Raw genomic sequence first — 16288 nt, 5'->3', positions numbered from 1 at the left:
CCAAACTGCTGATTTTGGTTAGCTTAAGATTTAGCCTAGCTGTCTTTCTTTTTCTTATTTCTCTGCCTCATAATGGCTTTCTTGACTTTCGTTGACATGACTGTGGTCCTCGTTTTGACAAACAGCAATAACAGACTCCAAAGGCAATCAAAAGCCTAGAATCAAGATTAGATACTGAAAGCTCTCTCATACCTGCACTAAGGAAGCAATTGAACACACCTTACTGACTAATCAGAAGCACCTAAGAAGCCATTTTCCCAAACATTATGACACCCTGAAATTTGGGGGGCTATGCATAAAGAGAGCTATAATTTCTACATGGAGAAATGAAGTGCATAGAATATCCTTAAAGAGAAGCTGAGAGTCTGCACTTTAAGCACATGCGAATTGTTTTATTACAAATCTGAAACTGTGGAGTACCGAGCGAAATCGAGAAAAAAAGTCTTTGTCCCAAACCTGTGTCTATCTGTGTACAGGTGTGTTTACGAGTGTGTACTTGTGTACAGGTGCAGGTGTTGAAATGAGAGAACAGGAGCCCCAGGAGAGGCTGCAGTGTGAACTTCAGGAGCTGAGGAGCGTGCTGTCTTCCCCAGGCAGAGAACAAGGTGAAGGAGTTTGTGTGTGTTTGTGTGTGTGTGTGTGTGTAAGTATTGTGAGTGTGTATGTGTACGTGTATATGTATTAGCATGTTTGTGTGCTTGTGCATGTGTGTTTGTTTGTGTGTGTTTGTGTGTGTGTGTGTGTGTGTGTGTAAGTATTGTGAGTGTGTATGTGTACGTGTATATGTATTAGCATGTTTGTGTGCTTGTGCATGTGTGTTTGTTTGTGTGTGTTTGTGTGTGTGTGTAAGTATTGTGAGTGTGTATGTGTACGTGTATATGTATTAGCATGTTTGTGTGCGTGTGCATGTGTGTGTGTGTGTGTACGTATATATGTATTAGCATGTTTGTGTGCGTGTGTATGTGTGTTTGTGTGTGTTTGTGTGTAAGTATGTGTGTGTGTGTGTGTGTACGTGTATATGTATTAGCATGTTTGTGTGCGTGTGCATGTGTGTTTGTGTGTGTTTGTGTGTAAGTATGTGTGTGTGTGTGTGTGTACGTGTATATGTATTAGCATGTTTGTGTGCGTGTGCATGTGTGTTTGTGTGTGTTTGTGTGTAAGTATGTGTGTGTGTGTGTGTGTACGTGTATATGTATTAGCATGTTTGTGTGCGTGTGTGTTTGTGTGAGAGTTAGCGCGTATGCCTCTTTCCCTAACCCAACCCCCCTCTCTCTCTTCCTCTCTGCTCCTCAGACTTCCTGGCCCACCTGTCGCGGGTCTCGGAGGCGCTCGGCGCGGTCGTCCCGGAGACGGAGGACCGCTCTCCGGGGCAGCCTGCGGTCCTCCTCTGCCCGGACACGCCCCCCCAATCGGACCAGGAGAACAGAGTGAGGGGCGCCGCTTCCTGTTTGCGTGTTTCCCCCGCTGTCGCCCGACCCGACCCGTCTCACCTGTCTGTCTGTCTGTCCCGCCTCCTGTCTGTCTTCAGGTGGTCGACGTGATGGTGAGGAGCTTCTGCCAGTGCCTGATGGACGCCTCCAGAGTAAACCCGCCAAACAGGTGAGGTGGACGGACAGACAGACAGACAGGAGAATCAGACACGGTTGAGACAGACAGTACAGGTGAGACAGACAGACAGGACAGCTGAGGCACACAGGTGTGTTAGTACAGGTGAGACAATCAGACAGGTGTGCTGGACACAGACAGTGTTTGCAGTAGTGTGTATGTGGGTGTGTTGCTGACGCAGTCGCTGGTTGTGGTTTTGCTGTGAGAGCAGGCAGGGTCCATGGGCGTCACAGTTTGTGAGGATGCTACTGGAGCACAGGCAGCTGCTTCCTGCCCTGCTGCACCGACTGTGGGACCTGCTGCATAACCAGGTAACTCACCTCAGCTGTTACCCAGGTACCATACCTCACGTGTGACCCAGGTAACGCACCTCACCTGTCACCCAGGTAACCCACCTCACCTGTCACCCAGGTAACCCACCTTACCTGTCACCCAGGTAACCCACCTCACCTGTCACCCAGGTAACACACCTCACCTGTCACACAGGTAACTCACCTCAGCTGTTACCCAGGTAACCCACCTCACTTGTCACCCAGGTAACCCACCTCACCTGTCACCTGGGTAACACATTTGATCTTTTTCCTCCGGAAACAAGCTTGGCCTGTAAACCCACTTAATGTCTCAGTACTGTTCTGTGCTGTCTGTTATAGAACCGCACTGCTCTCTGTTGGTCCGTAGGGGGCGTCACTAGGTGGTGCTCATGTGCTGGGGCTGGCAGCGTTTGTGGTGCACCTGCACGCCTTCCAGTCCCAGTGTCCCGTGGTGGAGTCCAGCCCCGCCCTGCTGCCCCGCCCACTGCCCCTCCCTGAGGCACTGAGCGCTGCCTTACGCTGCAGCACCCAGGCTGACATGAGCTTCTGCCTGCGGTGAGAGAGAGGAGTAACACTGCAAGCACACTACACACACTCTACCCATACTCTACACACTCTATACACACTGTACACACAAACAACACGCACTGTACGTACTCTCTCCACAGACTACATACACTGTATACACACACTACACACACTCTACCCATACTCTACACACTCTATGCACACTGTACACACAAACAACACGCACTGTACGTACTCTTCATGCACTGTACGCGCTGTCTCCACAGACTACATACACTGTATACACACACTACACACACTCTACCCATACTCTACACACTCTATACACACTGTACACACAAACAACACGCACTGTACGTACTCTCTCCACAGACTACATACACTGTATACACACACTACACACACTCTACCCATACTCTACACACTCTATACACACTGTACACACAAACAACACGCACTGTACGTACTCTCTTCACAGACTACATACACTGTATACACACACTACACACACTCTACCCATACTCTACACACTCTGTGCACACTGTACACACAAACAACACGCACTGTACGTACTCTTCATGCACTGTACGCGCTGTCTCCACAGACTACATACACTGTATACACACACTACACACACTCTACCCATACTCTACACACTCTATACACACTGTACACACAAACAACACGCACTGTACGTACTCTTCATGCACTGTACGCGCTGTCTCCACAGACTACATACACTGTATACACACGCTCTACATGCACTCTACACGCACTATGCAACATTAGCACATGTAAGCTACACATTGTACATGACACATTACTCACTCACTACATCCACACTACACATGCTGTGCTACTGCGGTGGCGGTAATCTTTGTCTGTCTGCAGGTTCTGTGTGGCCGCAGTTTGCTACGGGCTCTCCCGAGGAGACTCAACTGAGCGCGTGCAGCAGTGTGTTCCCAGCAGCCTCTACAAGAAGGTACGCCACTCTGACACCTGTGTGTGTGCTCTGTGTGTGTGTGTGTGTGTGTGTGTGTGTGTGTGTGTGTGTGTGTTGTGTGTGTGTGCTCTGTGTTTGTGTGTGCTCTGTGTGTGTGTGTGTGTGTGTTTGTGTGCTCTGTGTTTGTGTGTGTGTGTGTGTGTGTGTGTGTGTGCTTGTGTTTGTGTGTGTGTGTGTGTGTGTGTTTGTGTGTGTGTGTGTGTGTGTGTGTGTGTGTGTGTGTGTGTGTCTGTGTCTGTGCGTGTGTGCATGTGTGAGCAGTGAGCATGAGCAGTAGTCACAGCAGTACTGTAGTGAAAGGAAATAAAAACAAATGTATAACTACTGATGCGGAATAATATCAGGGTCATATCAGTATTGGCTGATAATGGCTTAAATGAATCTACTGCTATTTGCCTGGTGCTGAGATAGTGGCCCATATGATCAGCTAATATGATGACACACATTCACACCAAAGAGGGCATTTAAGAATATATCATTGTCACAAAATAACCTAATCATAGTCATCATTTATATTTTTCATTTGTCTTCTGTCATTTAAACTCACCAGCAAAGCTACACAGACACAGCAGCTTTACCCACATGTTCTCTGTAATAATAAAGTACGCACTTCAAAATAATATGCTTTGTAAATAAAGTTAGTTATAAATTTTACCCATACATCGATGCCTGAATGTGGGAACTTGGTTTCAGCTGAGAAGGGAATGATCTGATTGCTTTAGGCTGTACAGGGGAATCGATGCATGATGGGTAATCAGACGTAATGAGTGCTATGTGAGAGAGGTGATGATTGTGTTGGGATTAGAGGTGAAACTGGACCCTCCACTGCAGCTCACAGTCTGCTGCTGTTACACGCACTGGAGCAGGCACATTGGCACTAAGGGGCTTTGGGTTTGCTGTCTATGGTGTCTCATTTGGTACCAGAGGCAGTTCTAACAGTTGTGGTCTGTGTGTATCTTTGCAGTTGCTTTACCTAATCCCCAGACTGGTCCCAGGAACAAGGGTGGGGCCAGGACCTGTGGGGGAGGGGCCAGGACCAGAGTGGGAGGGGCCAGGACCAATGGGGATGGAGAGGGAGGAGCCTGTCCTCTGGAGGAATATCACAGACCCCAGCGCCTCCTGGAGGAGCTCAGCCTCTGTGCTGTGGACACACCCGAGCTTCCACGCCCTGCGGACGCTGCCCCAGTACCAGGTGAGGCCTGTTTCACAGCCAGGTCCCCACAAACCACAGAGTCTGTGATGCTGATGGCACGCTCGGCATTCTGGGTAATGTGTAGTCTGTGGAAGAGGCCCTGTGAGGCTCAGCTGTGTGTGTTTGTGTGCACATGCACGCATATACGTGTGTGTGTGTATGTGTGCACGTGCACGCATATACGTGTGTGTGTGTGTGTGTGTGTGTGTGTGTGTGAGGGAGAGTGTGTAACTCTGATCTGTGTATCTGTCTCCAGCTCTCGTTTTCTGAGTGGTTAGCAGCTGAGCTCAGAGTACAGAGGAGCCAAGATGCCCTGTCTGATCCAGAGAGGTACCACACGCCCTGTACAAATTATACTCAAATATACACATGCACACACACACAATGTCACCCTTAAAAACTTCTCCATTTTTCCTGTGTGTGATTGTTTTTGTATGTATCAGACAGTGGATGTGTATGTGTTTGTGTATCAGACAGGAGTACCAGCAGTGGATGTGTCAGCAGGAGTATCTCTCCGCTCCTCTGGATCAGGGCGGATGTGGGGGAGATGTGAGGGTCGCCTGTGGCCACATCCTCAGTGCGGTCCTGGAGCTGGAGACCGGGTCAGTACCACACCGTACCGGGTCAGTACACCACCATACCACAACAGTACCACACCATACTACTCTATACTGGGTCTGTACCACACTGTACCGGGTCAGTACACCACCATACCACAACAGTACCACACCATACTACTCTATACTATACTGGGTCGTACCACATACTACACAAACACCATACTGGGTCAGTACACACATATAAAACATATGGTCATACGCACCATATCGGGCCAATACCACACTGTACTGCAGGGATACTCAAATCTGGCTCCTTGAGGCCAGTAGTGCTGCTGGTTTTCTTCTCTACCTCATGGTTAATTCATGGATTAATGCCGCTGATTGGCCCAGAGATTTAACTCACCTGGGGTCCCAGGTTTAAACCTGCCCTGATTGGAGGGGAAGAAGGAAAACCGGCAGCACTGCTGGCCTGGAGGGCCAGATTTGAGCCCCCCTGCTGTTCGGGGTCAGCTCTGTCCTGTAGTCGCTGCTCCGGCAGCGGTGCGGCTGATCCCTGCTCCTCTCCCTGCAGTGCGCAGATGGGACAGAGGCCCCGGTGTGGACGGAGAGGCTCTGACACCTGCCTCCCGGACGTCCTGTGCAGACTGCAGGTACGCAGAGCGCCGTGACACCCGGAGTGACTCCGCCCCCCTGTCCCCCAGCGCTGTCGTAGTAACGCCCAGCCCCGCCCTCTCCTCACAGGAGCTGCTGTACGAGCTGGAGCTGGCTGCAGTCCCCGCCGGGGCCGGGGGGGAAGGGGGGCGCTTCCTGCTGGATCTGATTTGGGAGAAGTGCTCCGTGCCCGGCCACGTCCCGACTGCCAGCACTGACCTCAGCACTGTCCTCAGCACTGACCTGGCGCTTCAACAGGCTCTGCACGCCTGCAACAGGTGCGCTGTGTGTGTGTGTATATATATGTGTGTGTGTGTGTGTGTGTGTGTGTATGTATGTGTGTGTGTGTGTGTGTGTGTGTGTGTGTGTGTGTGTGTGTGTTGTGTTGTGTGTGTGTGTGTGTGTGTGTATGTGTGTGTGTGTGTGTGCGCATGTATGTGCACGTGTGTGTTTGTCACAGTCTAATGTGTGTGTGTCCGTGCTACAGGGTGATGGTGGCGCTCCCAGTCACAGCCCTGGTGACCGTACGGACTCAGGGAGGGAGAACGACACTGGACTGCAGCACCTTCATGGAGCACGTGAACCACAGACAGGTGCGAGAGAGAGAGAGAGAGAGACAGTGTGAGAGAGAGAGAGAGAGAGAGAGAGAGAGAGAGAGAGAGAGAGAGAGAGAGTGTGAGAGAGAGAGGGAGAGACAGTGTGAGAGAAAGAGAGAGAGAGAGAGAGGGAGAGACAGTGTGAGAGAGAGAGAGAGAGGGAGAGAGACAGTGTGAGAGAGAGAGAGACAGTGTGAGAGAGGGAGAGAGAGAGAGAGAGAGAGACAGTGGAGAGAGATAGGAGATAGATATAGTTGGGTGGAAGATGATTGTTGGTCCAGGGTATTAGCATGTCATCATGTCTTCCTCTCTGCACGCTTGCATTCTCTCCATTTTTATTTTTTGTGGCTGTGATAACTTCGTATTGGCAAAGCAATGTGCACATTTGAGTGTACGACACAAATTATCATACCGTGTATAACTAACGATTTAAAATGATAGGAAATAATAAAATAAAATCCTATTTATTCTTATTATGTAATATTAATATTATTATCCCTCTCTCCCTTTCCCCCCTCCCTCTCTCTCCCTCTCTTCCTTTTCTCCCAGAGGAACGTGTGCACCCCCGCGGGCCTGTTGCCGTACCCCCTCACCGCACACTTCTGCAGGGTAAAGAGTCTCTCTGGGCCTGTGTGCAGCTGCAGCTGCAGGCACTTCTGACTGCAGGATGTGGGTGGGGTGGGGTGGGGTGGGGTGGGGTGGGGCGGGGCCTGCAGCCTGCGGCCAGATGCCAGATGCCTCTTTTTTATTTTATCTTATCATGACTTTGTTTATTAACCATATTAACACAAAATACTAATACTGTACATTTTATGGACTGCCCGAGCATCTGGAAAAAATATTGGGATGTTTTTTTGGCCATATTTCTGACCGCTGTGTATGTATTTAACACCATTTAGCTGCATCACTCTCTCTCTCATTGCCCCGCCCACAGGGAGTGCTGACTGCCAGCATGCGCTGTGATAGGCCGAGCCGGGTGGTGAATGAAGCTCTGTCCCAAATGCACCAGCAGTGTCCGCTGCTGCTCGTTTCAGCAGTGGTAAGACCACACCCTCCTCCCTGTATCGGTCACACCACCCTCTCCTGTGCGTGTGTGCGTGTGTGTGTGTGTGTTGTGTGCCTGGAAAGACAAGTTAATGTATACTTGTAGGAGTGTGTGTCTTTAAGAGTGTGCTAATGTGTGTGTGTGTGTGTGCTGGGCAGCGCTGGTGGGCGTGGCTGGGTCCTGTACTTGTGTCTCTATGGAGACGCCTGAGTGAAGACCCACTGCCAGAGGAACTCCTGCGTTTGGCTGACTGCTACACCTGGGCCTGCAGGTAACACACCTGAGTACATACACACCTCACACCGCATGCACACACACACGTACACACACGTACACATACACACAACAGAACTCTCAGTGACAAGCTGCTACCACATCTAACCTAACTTACCACATCCTAACTATGAATGAGACTAAAACTGAAACACATAAAAATATCAAATAGTCTTATGGTGGCAGTGCACACTGTCGTGTGTCAGACTCTGTGTGTAATGTGTGTCTGCGCGTTTCTGTGTTGCAGCGCAGTGAGGGCGGAGTCACGGCCCCGCCCCTCAGCCCCGCCCCTGCTCCTGGCAGCCAGTCTGCACCGTGCAGGGGGGCGGAGCCTCAGCACAGCGCTGGAGCAGCTGGGCCAGCAGAGGCAGGTGAGGGCTCACACCTGTGCAGGCACTGATGGCTGGGAGTCTGCACCAGAATGGTGTTGCTCGTGTATATGGGGATGTGAGTGGTGTAGGTGGAGGTGTGGGTGATCTGAGTGGTGTAGGTGGTGATATGGGTGGTGTAGGTGGTGGTGTGGGTGGTGTAGATGATGTGGGTGGTGTAGGTGGGGGTGTGGGTGATGTATGTGGGTGGTGTGGATGATGTGGGTGGTGTAGGTGGGTGTTGGTGTAGTGTGATGGTGATGGATGGTGTGTGTGGATGTGTGGTGTGTGTGTGGGTGTGGTGGGTGGTGGTGTGGATGGGGTGGTGTGTAGGTGGTGAGGGGTGTGTGTTGTGGGGTATTGGTGTGTAGTGGGTGGATGATGTGGGTGGTGTGGTGGGTTAGGTGGTGGTGATTGGGGGGTGTGTAGGTGTTGGGTGGATTTTTGGATTGGTGTATGGATGGGTAGTGTGATGATGGTGGTGTAGGGTGGTGATGGAGGTGTTTGATGATTGGATGGTGTGGTGTATCCTGTTTTTTTAACAGCTGCTGTGCTCCTGGCCCCTTCTAACACACTTTTGCCTATGAGCCCCAACACACACATCAAGACACACACACACACACACACACCTGCCGTTGCTCTACCCATGTTGTGAAACGCATGTGTGTACTCTGCAGGAAAAGAGTGTTGAGAAAGCTCGGGGATTATGTTTAGAGATCCTGACACACCTGCAAGACTGTACCGACTGGCTCCCTCTGTTCCAACCGCCTGGTGCAGGTAAAACTGAGCGTGTATAACCAAAAATACCGTCACCATCAGTCTTTTTCTCTCTCTCTCTCACACACACACACACACACACACACACACACACTATGTTGGTATAACAAAGGCCTGGGTCTGTCTCATAGGCGTACTAAATTTATGCGCACTCTGCGCTTTTCCCCTGACAAAGAGCAGGGCTCGTACCAGGCTGTGACCATGGCAACCACTGACAGGCACGCGCGACTGATGCCCCTGGGCTTCTACAGGTGAGAGCCTGCACCGCGGCACCAGAGGGCACCCAGCTGTACAAACACGGCGTGATGTGATATTGCGTGTGGGTGGCTGTGCACGTGGCACGGACAGTCGGGTGACGTGACGTGGGTGTGTGTCTGACACGCCCCCGCAGTTTGATCCCGCACCTGGACGGCGAGGTTTCGGGGCGGTTCGCGAGAGCCCCCGGGTTCCTCCTCTGCGCCCTGCGCTGCTACTCGGCTCTGAGCGCCCTCTTCCTGGACGGCCGCGCCCCCGTCCCCCGCGCGGACCCCACGCCCGCACAGGTAACCCCCTCTGCGGCGCGGTGACAGGTGTGTGCGGGCCTGTCTGTTGGCCTGTTAGCGTGCGGGTGTGAGCAGCTGTGACTCTGCCGTGCAGGCGGACCCCCTGGAGATCGTGGCGAGGGCTCGGCGGGCGCTGTTCCGGATCATCGCTCTGAGTCCAACGCCCTGCGTCTCCCACGGCCTCAGGAGACAGGTAGGGCCACATCAAACCCATCAAACCCCTCTCGCACAGTACTGTTACACATCAAACCCCTCTCACTCAGTACTGTTACACATCAAACCCCTCTCACACAGTACTGTTACACATCAAACCCCTCTCACACAGTACTGTTACACATCAAACCCCTCTCAGTCAGTAGTTACACATCAAACCCCTCTCACACAGTACTGTTACACATCAAACCCCTCTCACACAGTACTGTTACACATCAAACCCATCAAACCCCTCTCACAGTACTGTTACATCTCAAACCCCTCTCAATCAGTACTTTTATAGATCAAACCCCTCTCAGTCAGTACTGTTACACATCAAACCCCTCTCACACAGTACTGTTACACATCAAACCCTCTCACACAGTACTGTTACATATCAAACCCCTCTCCCACTGTACTGTTACACATCAAACCCCTCTCACACAGTACTGTTACACATCAAACCCCTCTCACACAGTACTGTTACTCATGAAACCCTTCTCACTCAGTACTGTTGCACATCAAACCCCTCTCACACAGTACTGTTACTCATCAAACCCCTCTCCCACTGTGCTGTTACATCAAACCCCTCTCACACAGTACTGTTACTCATCAAACCCCTCTCCCACTGTGCTGTTACATCAAACCCCTCTCACGCAGTACTGTTGCACATCAAACCCCTCTCCCACTGTGCTATTACTCATCAAACCCAATCACACAGTACTGTTACTCATCAAACCCCTCTCACACAGCACTGTTATAGATCAAACCCCTCTCCCACTGTACTGTTACTCATCAAACCCCTCTCACTCACTGCTGTTACACATCAAACCCCACTCACACAGCACTGTTACTAATGAAACCCTTCTCACTCAGTACTGTTACACATCAAACCCCTCTCACTCACTGCTGTTACACATCAAACCCCTCACTCACTGCTGTTACACATCAAACCCCTCTCACTCAGTACTGTTACACATTAAACCCCTCTCACACAGTACTGTTACACATCAAAACCCTCTCACAGTGCTGTTGTATATCAAACCCCTCACACAGTACCCTTCCAAATAAAACCCCTCTCACACAGTGCCGTTACACATCAATCCCCCCCCTCCCCCCCAGCTGCAGGAGGCGTGTGGAGATCTGGACCCCGAAGTGTCTGCTGCCCTGTCCTCCCACCTGGCCCCGCCCAGCCCTGACCACGCCCTGCGGGAGCTGGACTTCCTGTGAGCAGCTGTGCGCCCCGAGCCTGGGGGGCGGGGTGGGGAACCGCCACCGTCCCCAAAAACAGCGGCCGGCCTCCGGAACCCCGAGCGGAATAACGCAGCGCTGAGCAGCTTTGTGTATTTACACCTTTATTCGTTTTTCACGCGGTAGAGAAAGGCTGCCCTGCCGGGGGCGGGGCCGGTAACAGGGGTGGGGGGAGGGGGGGGTCACATGGGTGCAGCATAAACATCTGCTCGTGACGGACTTGAGTGCTCTCTGTTCTATACACATATTCACAGATTTTACTCTTCATTTTACAGTTTATAAACAATACTAGACTCCTCTAAAAAAAAAAGGTGGTTCATTTCATCGATAAGGTTCACCTCTGTTTTTTTTAAAGGCTGCGTAAGAGGACAGCCTCTCGCCTGGACACGCCAGCCAGCGAGACAGTTTCACTGCGCCCACTGGTAGTTCAGGAGACGCTAAACACAAAAGGAAGATAATAAAAACAAGTGGTGGCAGGGAACAGACCGGTCCGAGTCTTCATTGAGTGGTGCGGTTGGGGTGCGGCGCCTGGCCGGGTCGCGGTGCGGCGGCAAGCAGGCGAGCGTAAGGTGTGCGGGGTGTCAGGAACGTGTTGCATAGTGTGAGGGAGCCGTGTACTGGGTGTGTGGGGCGTACGGTCTGGGGTGTAGGGTGAGTGGTATATGGGGGACACGTGGTGTGGGGTATAGGGTGGGTATGCGATGTGGGATATAGGGTGTGTGTGTGTGTGGGGTGGAGCAGGGTGTGCAGTATGTGGTTTGTGGTGGAGGGGTATTCTGCATGGTGTGGGGTACAGGGGGTAAGGGGTACATGGTGTGGGGTACAGGGTTACAGGGTGAAGTGTACAGGTTGTGGGCTATAGGGTGAGGAGTACAGGGTTAGGGGCATGGGGTTCAGAGTGAGGTGTATGAGGCGTGACACTCTGCCCTTAAGGTCACTGTAGGAGTCCAGAGTTGTGCTGCAGTCTCAGCTGGAGGCAGAGTGCGGGCTCAGAGCCTCGCCCTCCGGGGGTTGGGGCGGGTCGCTGGCCCCTCCCTGCGTGAGCGGGTGCACCATGGACATGTGCACGTTGAGGTTGTGAGCCTTCTCGAAGCGCTTCCCGCACTGCTCGCAGGCGAACTCCAGCTCCGCCTCCGCCTTGTGCTTGGTCATGTGGTACTTGAGTGACGCTCGCTGGCGGCACTGGAACCCGCACACCTCACACCTGAAGGAACAATCGCAAGCTCAGTAGGAGGCTACACCGGCTCGTGGACCCTCTCCCTTTCTGCGACTCACTGCAGTTGCTTGGCACCTCCCCCTCTCTGTGACTCAGTGTAGTGGCTTAGCCCCTCCCCCTCTCTGTGACTCACTGTAGCGACTTGGCCCCTCCCCCTATCTGACTCACTGTAGTGCCTTGGCCCCTCCCCCTCTCTGTGACTCACTGTAGTGGCTTGGTCCCTCCCCCCTCTCTGACTCACTGCAGTGACTTGGCCCCTCCCCCTCACTGTGACTCACTGTAGCGGCTTGGCCCCTGAGTGGCGCATCTGATGCACGGACAGGTGCTTCCTCTGTTTGAAGGTCTGGCCGCACTGGTCGCAGATGTAATTCCTCACCTCTGGGGAGAGAGGGACAGGACGGTAGAGTTCTCAGGCAAAGCACACCTCGCCACCGCGCCCGCTCCCCTGCGTGGCCCCGCCCCCCGGCCCTCACCTGTGTGGATGAGCTTGACGTGCCGCTGCAGGTAGCGGTCGATCATGAACACCTTGTTGCAGCCGGGGTGGGGGCAGGGTCGCTCCCGCACTTCCTCATGATGCTCCTTAATGTGCTTCTGCTCCAGATACCACAGCGGACACTCAACACATACTGAACACACTAAACGTACTGAGCACACACTAAATGCACTAAACTCACTGGGCACTGCAAACATGGTAAACATACTGAGCACACACTAATCATGGTAAACATGCTGAGCGCAAACTGAGCTTACTGTGCACACGCACACTGACCTTCATGCCGTCGGCTCCACGGTACACGGCTGTGCAGCCCTGATGGGGGCACTTATAGATGTTGGGCAGCTCCTCTCTGAGAAAAGGAACAAAGCAAAATCAGTGCCCCACACTGACCCCTAACTGTGACCACCTCATCAACCCCTCACTCAGCCCTGACCGACCCCTTACTCAGACCCCTGACTGACCCCTCACCAGCCCCACTGTGACCCCTCACTGACCTCTAACAGTGACCCCTGACTCTGACACCTCACTGTGAGCCCTGACCAACCACTTACTCTGACCCCTGACTGTGACCCCTCACTGAACTCTCACTGTGACCCCTGACTGACACCTCATCAACCCCTGACTGACCCCTGACAGTGCCCCACCCATAGGTACCGCTCCGTCTTGATCTTTTTCTTCCAGCCCGGCTTCGGCCCCGGTTTCTTCCGCACCTTGGGCTCGGGGGGCCTCTTCGCCTCCCTGCCGCCCTTCTTGGAGGAGACGACCCTTTGGGGAGGAGGGGAGGAGGGGGGGGGGGCGGAGCGTAACTACAGAGTACGCCACAGGCACGCTTCCGCGCGAATCTATTCAGAGATTACTCAGCGAAGGCTCTCTCACCGCTTCTCGGGAAAGGGCTCAAACAGCTCATCCGAAGAGCCGCTCTTCCTCCTCTCCTCGTCTTCGTCGTCGCTAGAGAAGTTCCTGCGGGGTCAGACGCACAAACGGGCCCAGGGGAGTGGATCGGGATCACAAAACGCTCCTCATCTCGTGTTCCTGCAAACTAAGCTAACGTCATAAAGACTGTTCCTATGTGCGCCGATTACGGAAAGACAGGGTGAACTGCGACCGGTGGTCTTGAATCCTGCTATGCCATAAGACCAGTCTTTATATCTGAGGTACTGCTGCATCCTTAATTTTATTAGACGCATTTTAATAAGTCAATCACTTTTTCATGTTATCACTAAATGAGACTCTTCCCACGTTATTTCTCTTAACCCGCTTCTCCGGCCCGCCTGTGTTCAGCTGGAGTTTACCTGTGCTGCCTCCACCTGCGTCGGGTCTTCCGGATTGCTGGCTTACCTGTCAGAGAGGTCACTTTCCCCTGCCCCGTCCACAGGGTCGGCTGGCGCGGGCGTGACCGTCGCCTCGCTGCGCAGTGCTCCTGGCAACAACAACACACCGCCGGAACATCAACGCAGCGCACGCGCTGAGGTACAGCGCTGTTAGCAGTGCTGGTAATACAGAAGCAGCGCTGCGATGGTACAAGGGCCGGTGCAGCATGGTTTCTCGTTAGCATTGTTCATTAGCTTTAAGTGATGTTGCACTTACTCGTCTGGGAATGTCGTTAGCCACGTCAAGCGCCTGTGCTCGTATAAGACAAGGCAATGCTTTTATGTTCCGCGTTAAGTCTGTAAATGAACGTGTCTGCTAAATGAACGGAATGTGATTCAGCGCAAATGTCTGCTTTAAGCTGTGTGTAACCGTAGCAACGCGTAAACTTTGAAGTGAGCCTTCCAGCCCCGCGACCCACTCACCCCCGGAAGCGCCGGCGGTGTCTGTGCTGGGAGCGGTCCGCAGGGCGGGGGCCTGGTTCTGGGGGGCGGCAGCCGGGCTTGGATGGGTTAGGGCTGCCCCCACCGGCCTCAGAGCTGTCCCAGAGTCCGGGGAGCCGGTTCTGACAGCCTGCTGGTCTCTCTCCGGATGCGCTTGTGCGTCCATCATGTAGCTGTGTCCGTCCATGCACCCCCACACCACCCGAACCGCTCCCCGGTACTGCCCCTCCAGCACCTCCTGCAGGCCGGGGCAGGAGCTGCAGTCTACCGCATGGTGGTGCGTCCAGGAGACCAGACCATGGAGGCACTGGGGAGAGGAGGTGATGGGAGGGCCTAGACAGGGGTAGGAGGTGCAGCATAGAACATCGAATAGGGAGTTCAGTCATAAAGGCCCCGCTGTCCCTGGTTTAGATTAACCTGTCACTCTCTCAAGGTCTTAAGATCTCAGATGATTCAACATGATTTCCTTCTGCTAATATTCAACTCACCTGACAGACAGGCCCCTTCTGCTGAATAAGACTGCATGGAATGACCCCTGAAATAGAAGCACAACCAGACGTTTCAGCGGTAAAGAAGGCTCTTGTCTTGGCCGCCAGCAGATCTATTTCGCTCTCCCTCACCTTTCGGTGGCGCTGTCGGGCGTGGAGGGCGACAGGTTGACCCGCTGGAGGAAGGTTAGCAGGACTCTGTGGCACTTGTAGAACTGCGAGTGGCAGTTCTTGCATACGAACTGAGACAGAAGCGGGTCGCGGCTCACTGGCACGCCCACCAGGCGCTGGAAGTCGGTGCAGAAGAGCGGTGGCGGTCGCAGCCTCTCCTCCGCTGCGAGCTTCACGGACTCTCCCTGCAACTTGCCGAACGCATGCCGCAGGCTGCGCGGGGAAAACTTCCCGTGGCACAGTCGGCAAAAGGCAGCGCTAAGTCGACCCGAACCTGCACGTGATCGTAAGGCCAACGCTGTCACCAAAGACACGTAACTTTGCTAGCTAACTTTTAAATAGCTAAATTTAATATGTAATTTACCCGGTAACTAACCCATCTACCATATACATTTTAAACAGTTCATGTCGTGTCAAGAAGTTTGCTTAGAAAGCAATAGTCAGTTAAAGTAGACAGTAGCTGCTTGTCTGTGTCTCAGTACATCCGTCTCTGCCACTTCCTCTGCAGCAAACTAGTATGGGAACTTAGTTTATGACACATCTGTATTATGAAGAAGCACTCCGCCCTGAACCAAGCGGAACCCGGCGACCTACCTGTGGTCCTTGATTCGTTCTGGGGACCTCCGGCCTCTCCTGTCCCTGTGGCTGGGATTGTGTCAATGCTTAGCCGTCCTCCCCAGGCGCTTTCCCCCGGGTCATCGTCCCTACGACTTAGCTCGCATCCCTGTCTGGGTGCATTCTTCCCAGAACCTGCCCTCGGTCTCCCTCGCCGACAGGGTCGCTTGCTGGCTCCTGGCGAGTGCGCGTGCCTGGTCAGGGGCGAAACAGCGGCCAGCCGCGCGCGCCTATCTCGTTTCATTATAAGCGCAAATGTTCCAAAAGCCAGGAAAGTAACGTTGAACTAAGCTCTTCTCTTTAATTTCCCTTACAGGTTAGATAAGCAAAGCTGGGCAGCTACATGGGGGAAGTACAGCTAGCTACCTACAGCTAGCTAAAAAGTTTAAAAATTTGACTTTTACAGATAAAATGTTCTTACGCAAAATTATTTTCTAAAATGTCCGCAGTTTGTTTCTGTAAAAACAGTAATAAAGTAAAATTCAGTGGGTTCTGATTAATTGCATTTTCGTAAATTTTATTTTCAGACTCTAGCTGACTAGCTTACTCCCATTTTAGAAAGAGACATCTGAAAGTAAACAAGTGGATCCGGAAGTG

At 52.7% G+C, this 16288-nt stretch overlaps 2 protein-coding genes across 2 annotated transcripts in view; one reads left to right on the top strand and one right to left on the bottom strand.

Annotated features, from left to right (window-relative positions):
• LOC135242622 (Fanconi anemia group A protein-like) overlaps positions 1 to 11373 on the top strand; it is a 23374-nt gene extending 12001 nt beyond the window's left edge. Inside the window, 22 exon segments of the mRNA XM_064313773.1 lie at positions 507 to 605; positions 1294 to 1427; positions 1529 to 1599; positions 1817 to 1916; positions 2284 to 2471; positions 3336 to 3426; positions 4412 to 4639; positions 4896 to 4969; positions 5113 to 5262; positions 5771 to 5849; positions 5941 to 6128; positions 6338 to 6443; positions 6996 to 7055; positions 7381 to 7485; positions 7650 to 7762; positions 8012 to 8230; positions 8740 to 8909; positions 9085 to 9160; positions 9301 to 9451; positions 9546 to 9644; positions 10766 to 10986; positions 11250 to 11373. Coding sequence (XP_064169843.1) covers positions 507 to 605; positions 1294 to 1427; positions 1529 to 1599; positions 1817 to 1916; positions 2284 to 2471; positions 3336 to 3426; positions 4412 to 4639; positions 4896 to 4969; positions 5113 to 5262; positions 5771 to 5849; positions 5941 to 6128; positions 6338 to 6443; positions 6996 to 7055; positions 7381 to 7485; positions 7650 to 7762; positions 8012 to 8230; positions 8740 to 8909; positions 9085 to 9160; positions 9301 to 9451; positions 9546 to 9644; positions 10766 to 10873 — 2609 coding nt within the window. The 3' untranslated portion in view covers positions 10874 to 10986; positions 11250 to 11373.
• Positions 11176 to 16288, bottom strand: znf276 (zinc finger protein 276). The gene is made up of 11 exons (XM_064313656.1): positions 15671 to 16288; positions 15038 to 15350; positions 14906 to 14952; positions 14400 to 14750; positions 13945 to 14026; positions 13483 to 13566; positions 13261 to 13371; positions 12880 to 12955; positions 12584 to 12701; positions 12389 to 12488; positions 11176 to 12098 (listed from the first exon to the last, which is right to left on the bottom strand). Exons 1-11 carry the CDS (start codon positions 15933 to 15935, stop codon positions 11861 to 11863), a joined length of 1785 nt encoding a protein of 594 aa, XP_064169726.1. The 5' UTR covers positions 15936 to 16288; the 3' UTR covers positions 11176 to 11860.

Source organism: Anguilla rostrata, chromosome 16 (assembly GCF_018555375.3).
Source record: "Anguilla rostrata isolate EN2019 chromosome 16, ASM1855537v3, whole genome shotgun sequence".
Taxonomy (NCBI): domain Eukaryota; kingdom Metazoa; phylum Chordata; class Actinopteri; order Anguilliformes; family Anguillidae; genus Anguilla; species Anguilla rostrata.
This window is presented reverse-complemented; position numbering and strand designations above follow the sequence as displayed.

What these genes read in the sequence shown, in the direction of transcription:
- znf276 (XM_064313656.1), bottom strand. Translation starts at nt 15,935, where the DNA reads ATGAAACGAGATAGGCGCGCGCGGCTGGCCGCTGTTTCGCCCCTGACC. An exon ending in AAAAAGATCAAGACGGAGCG is followed by an intron (nt 12,956 to 13,260) that starts GTACCTATGGGT and finishes TCCTTTTCTCAG; the next exon opens with AGAGGAGCTGCCCAACATCT. An exon ending in CGTCAAGCTCATCCACACAG is followed by an intron (nt 12,489 to 12,583) that starts GTGAGGGCCGGG and finishes CTCTCTCCCCAG; the next exon opens with AGGTGAGGAATTACATCTGC.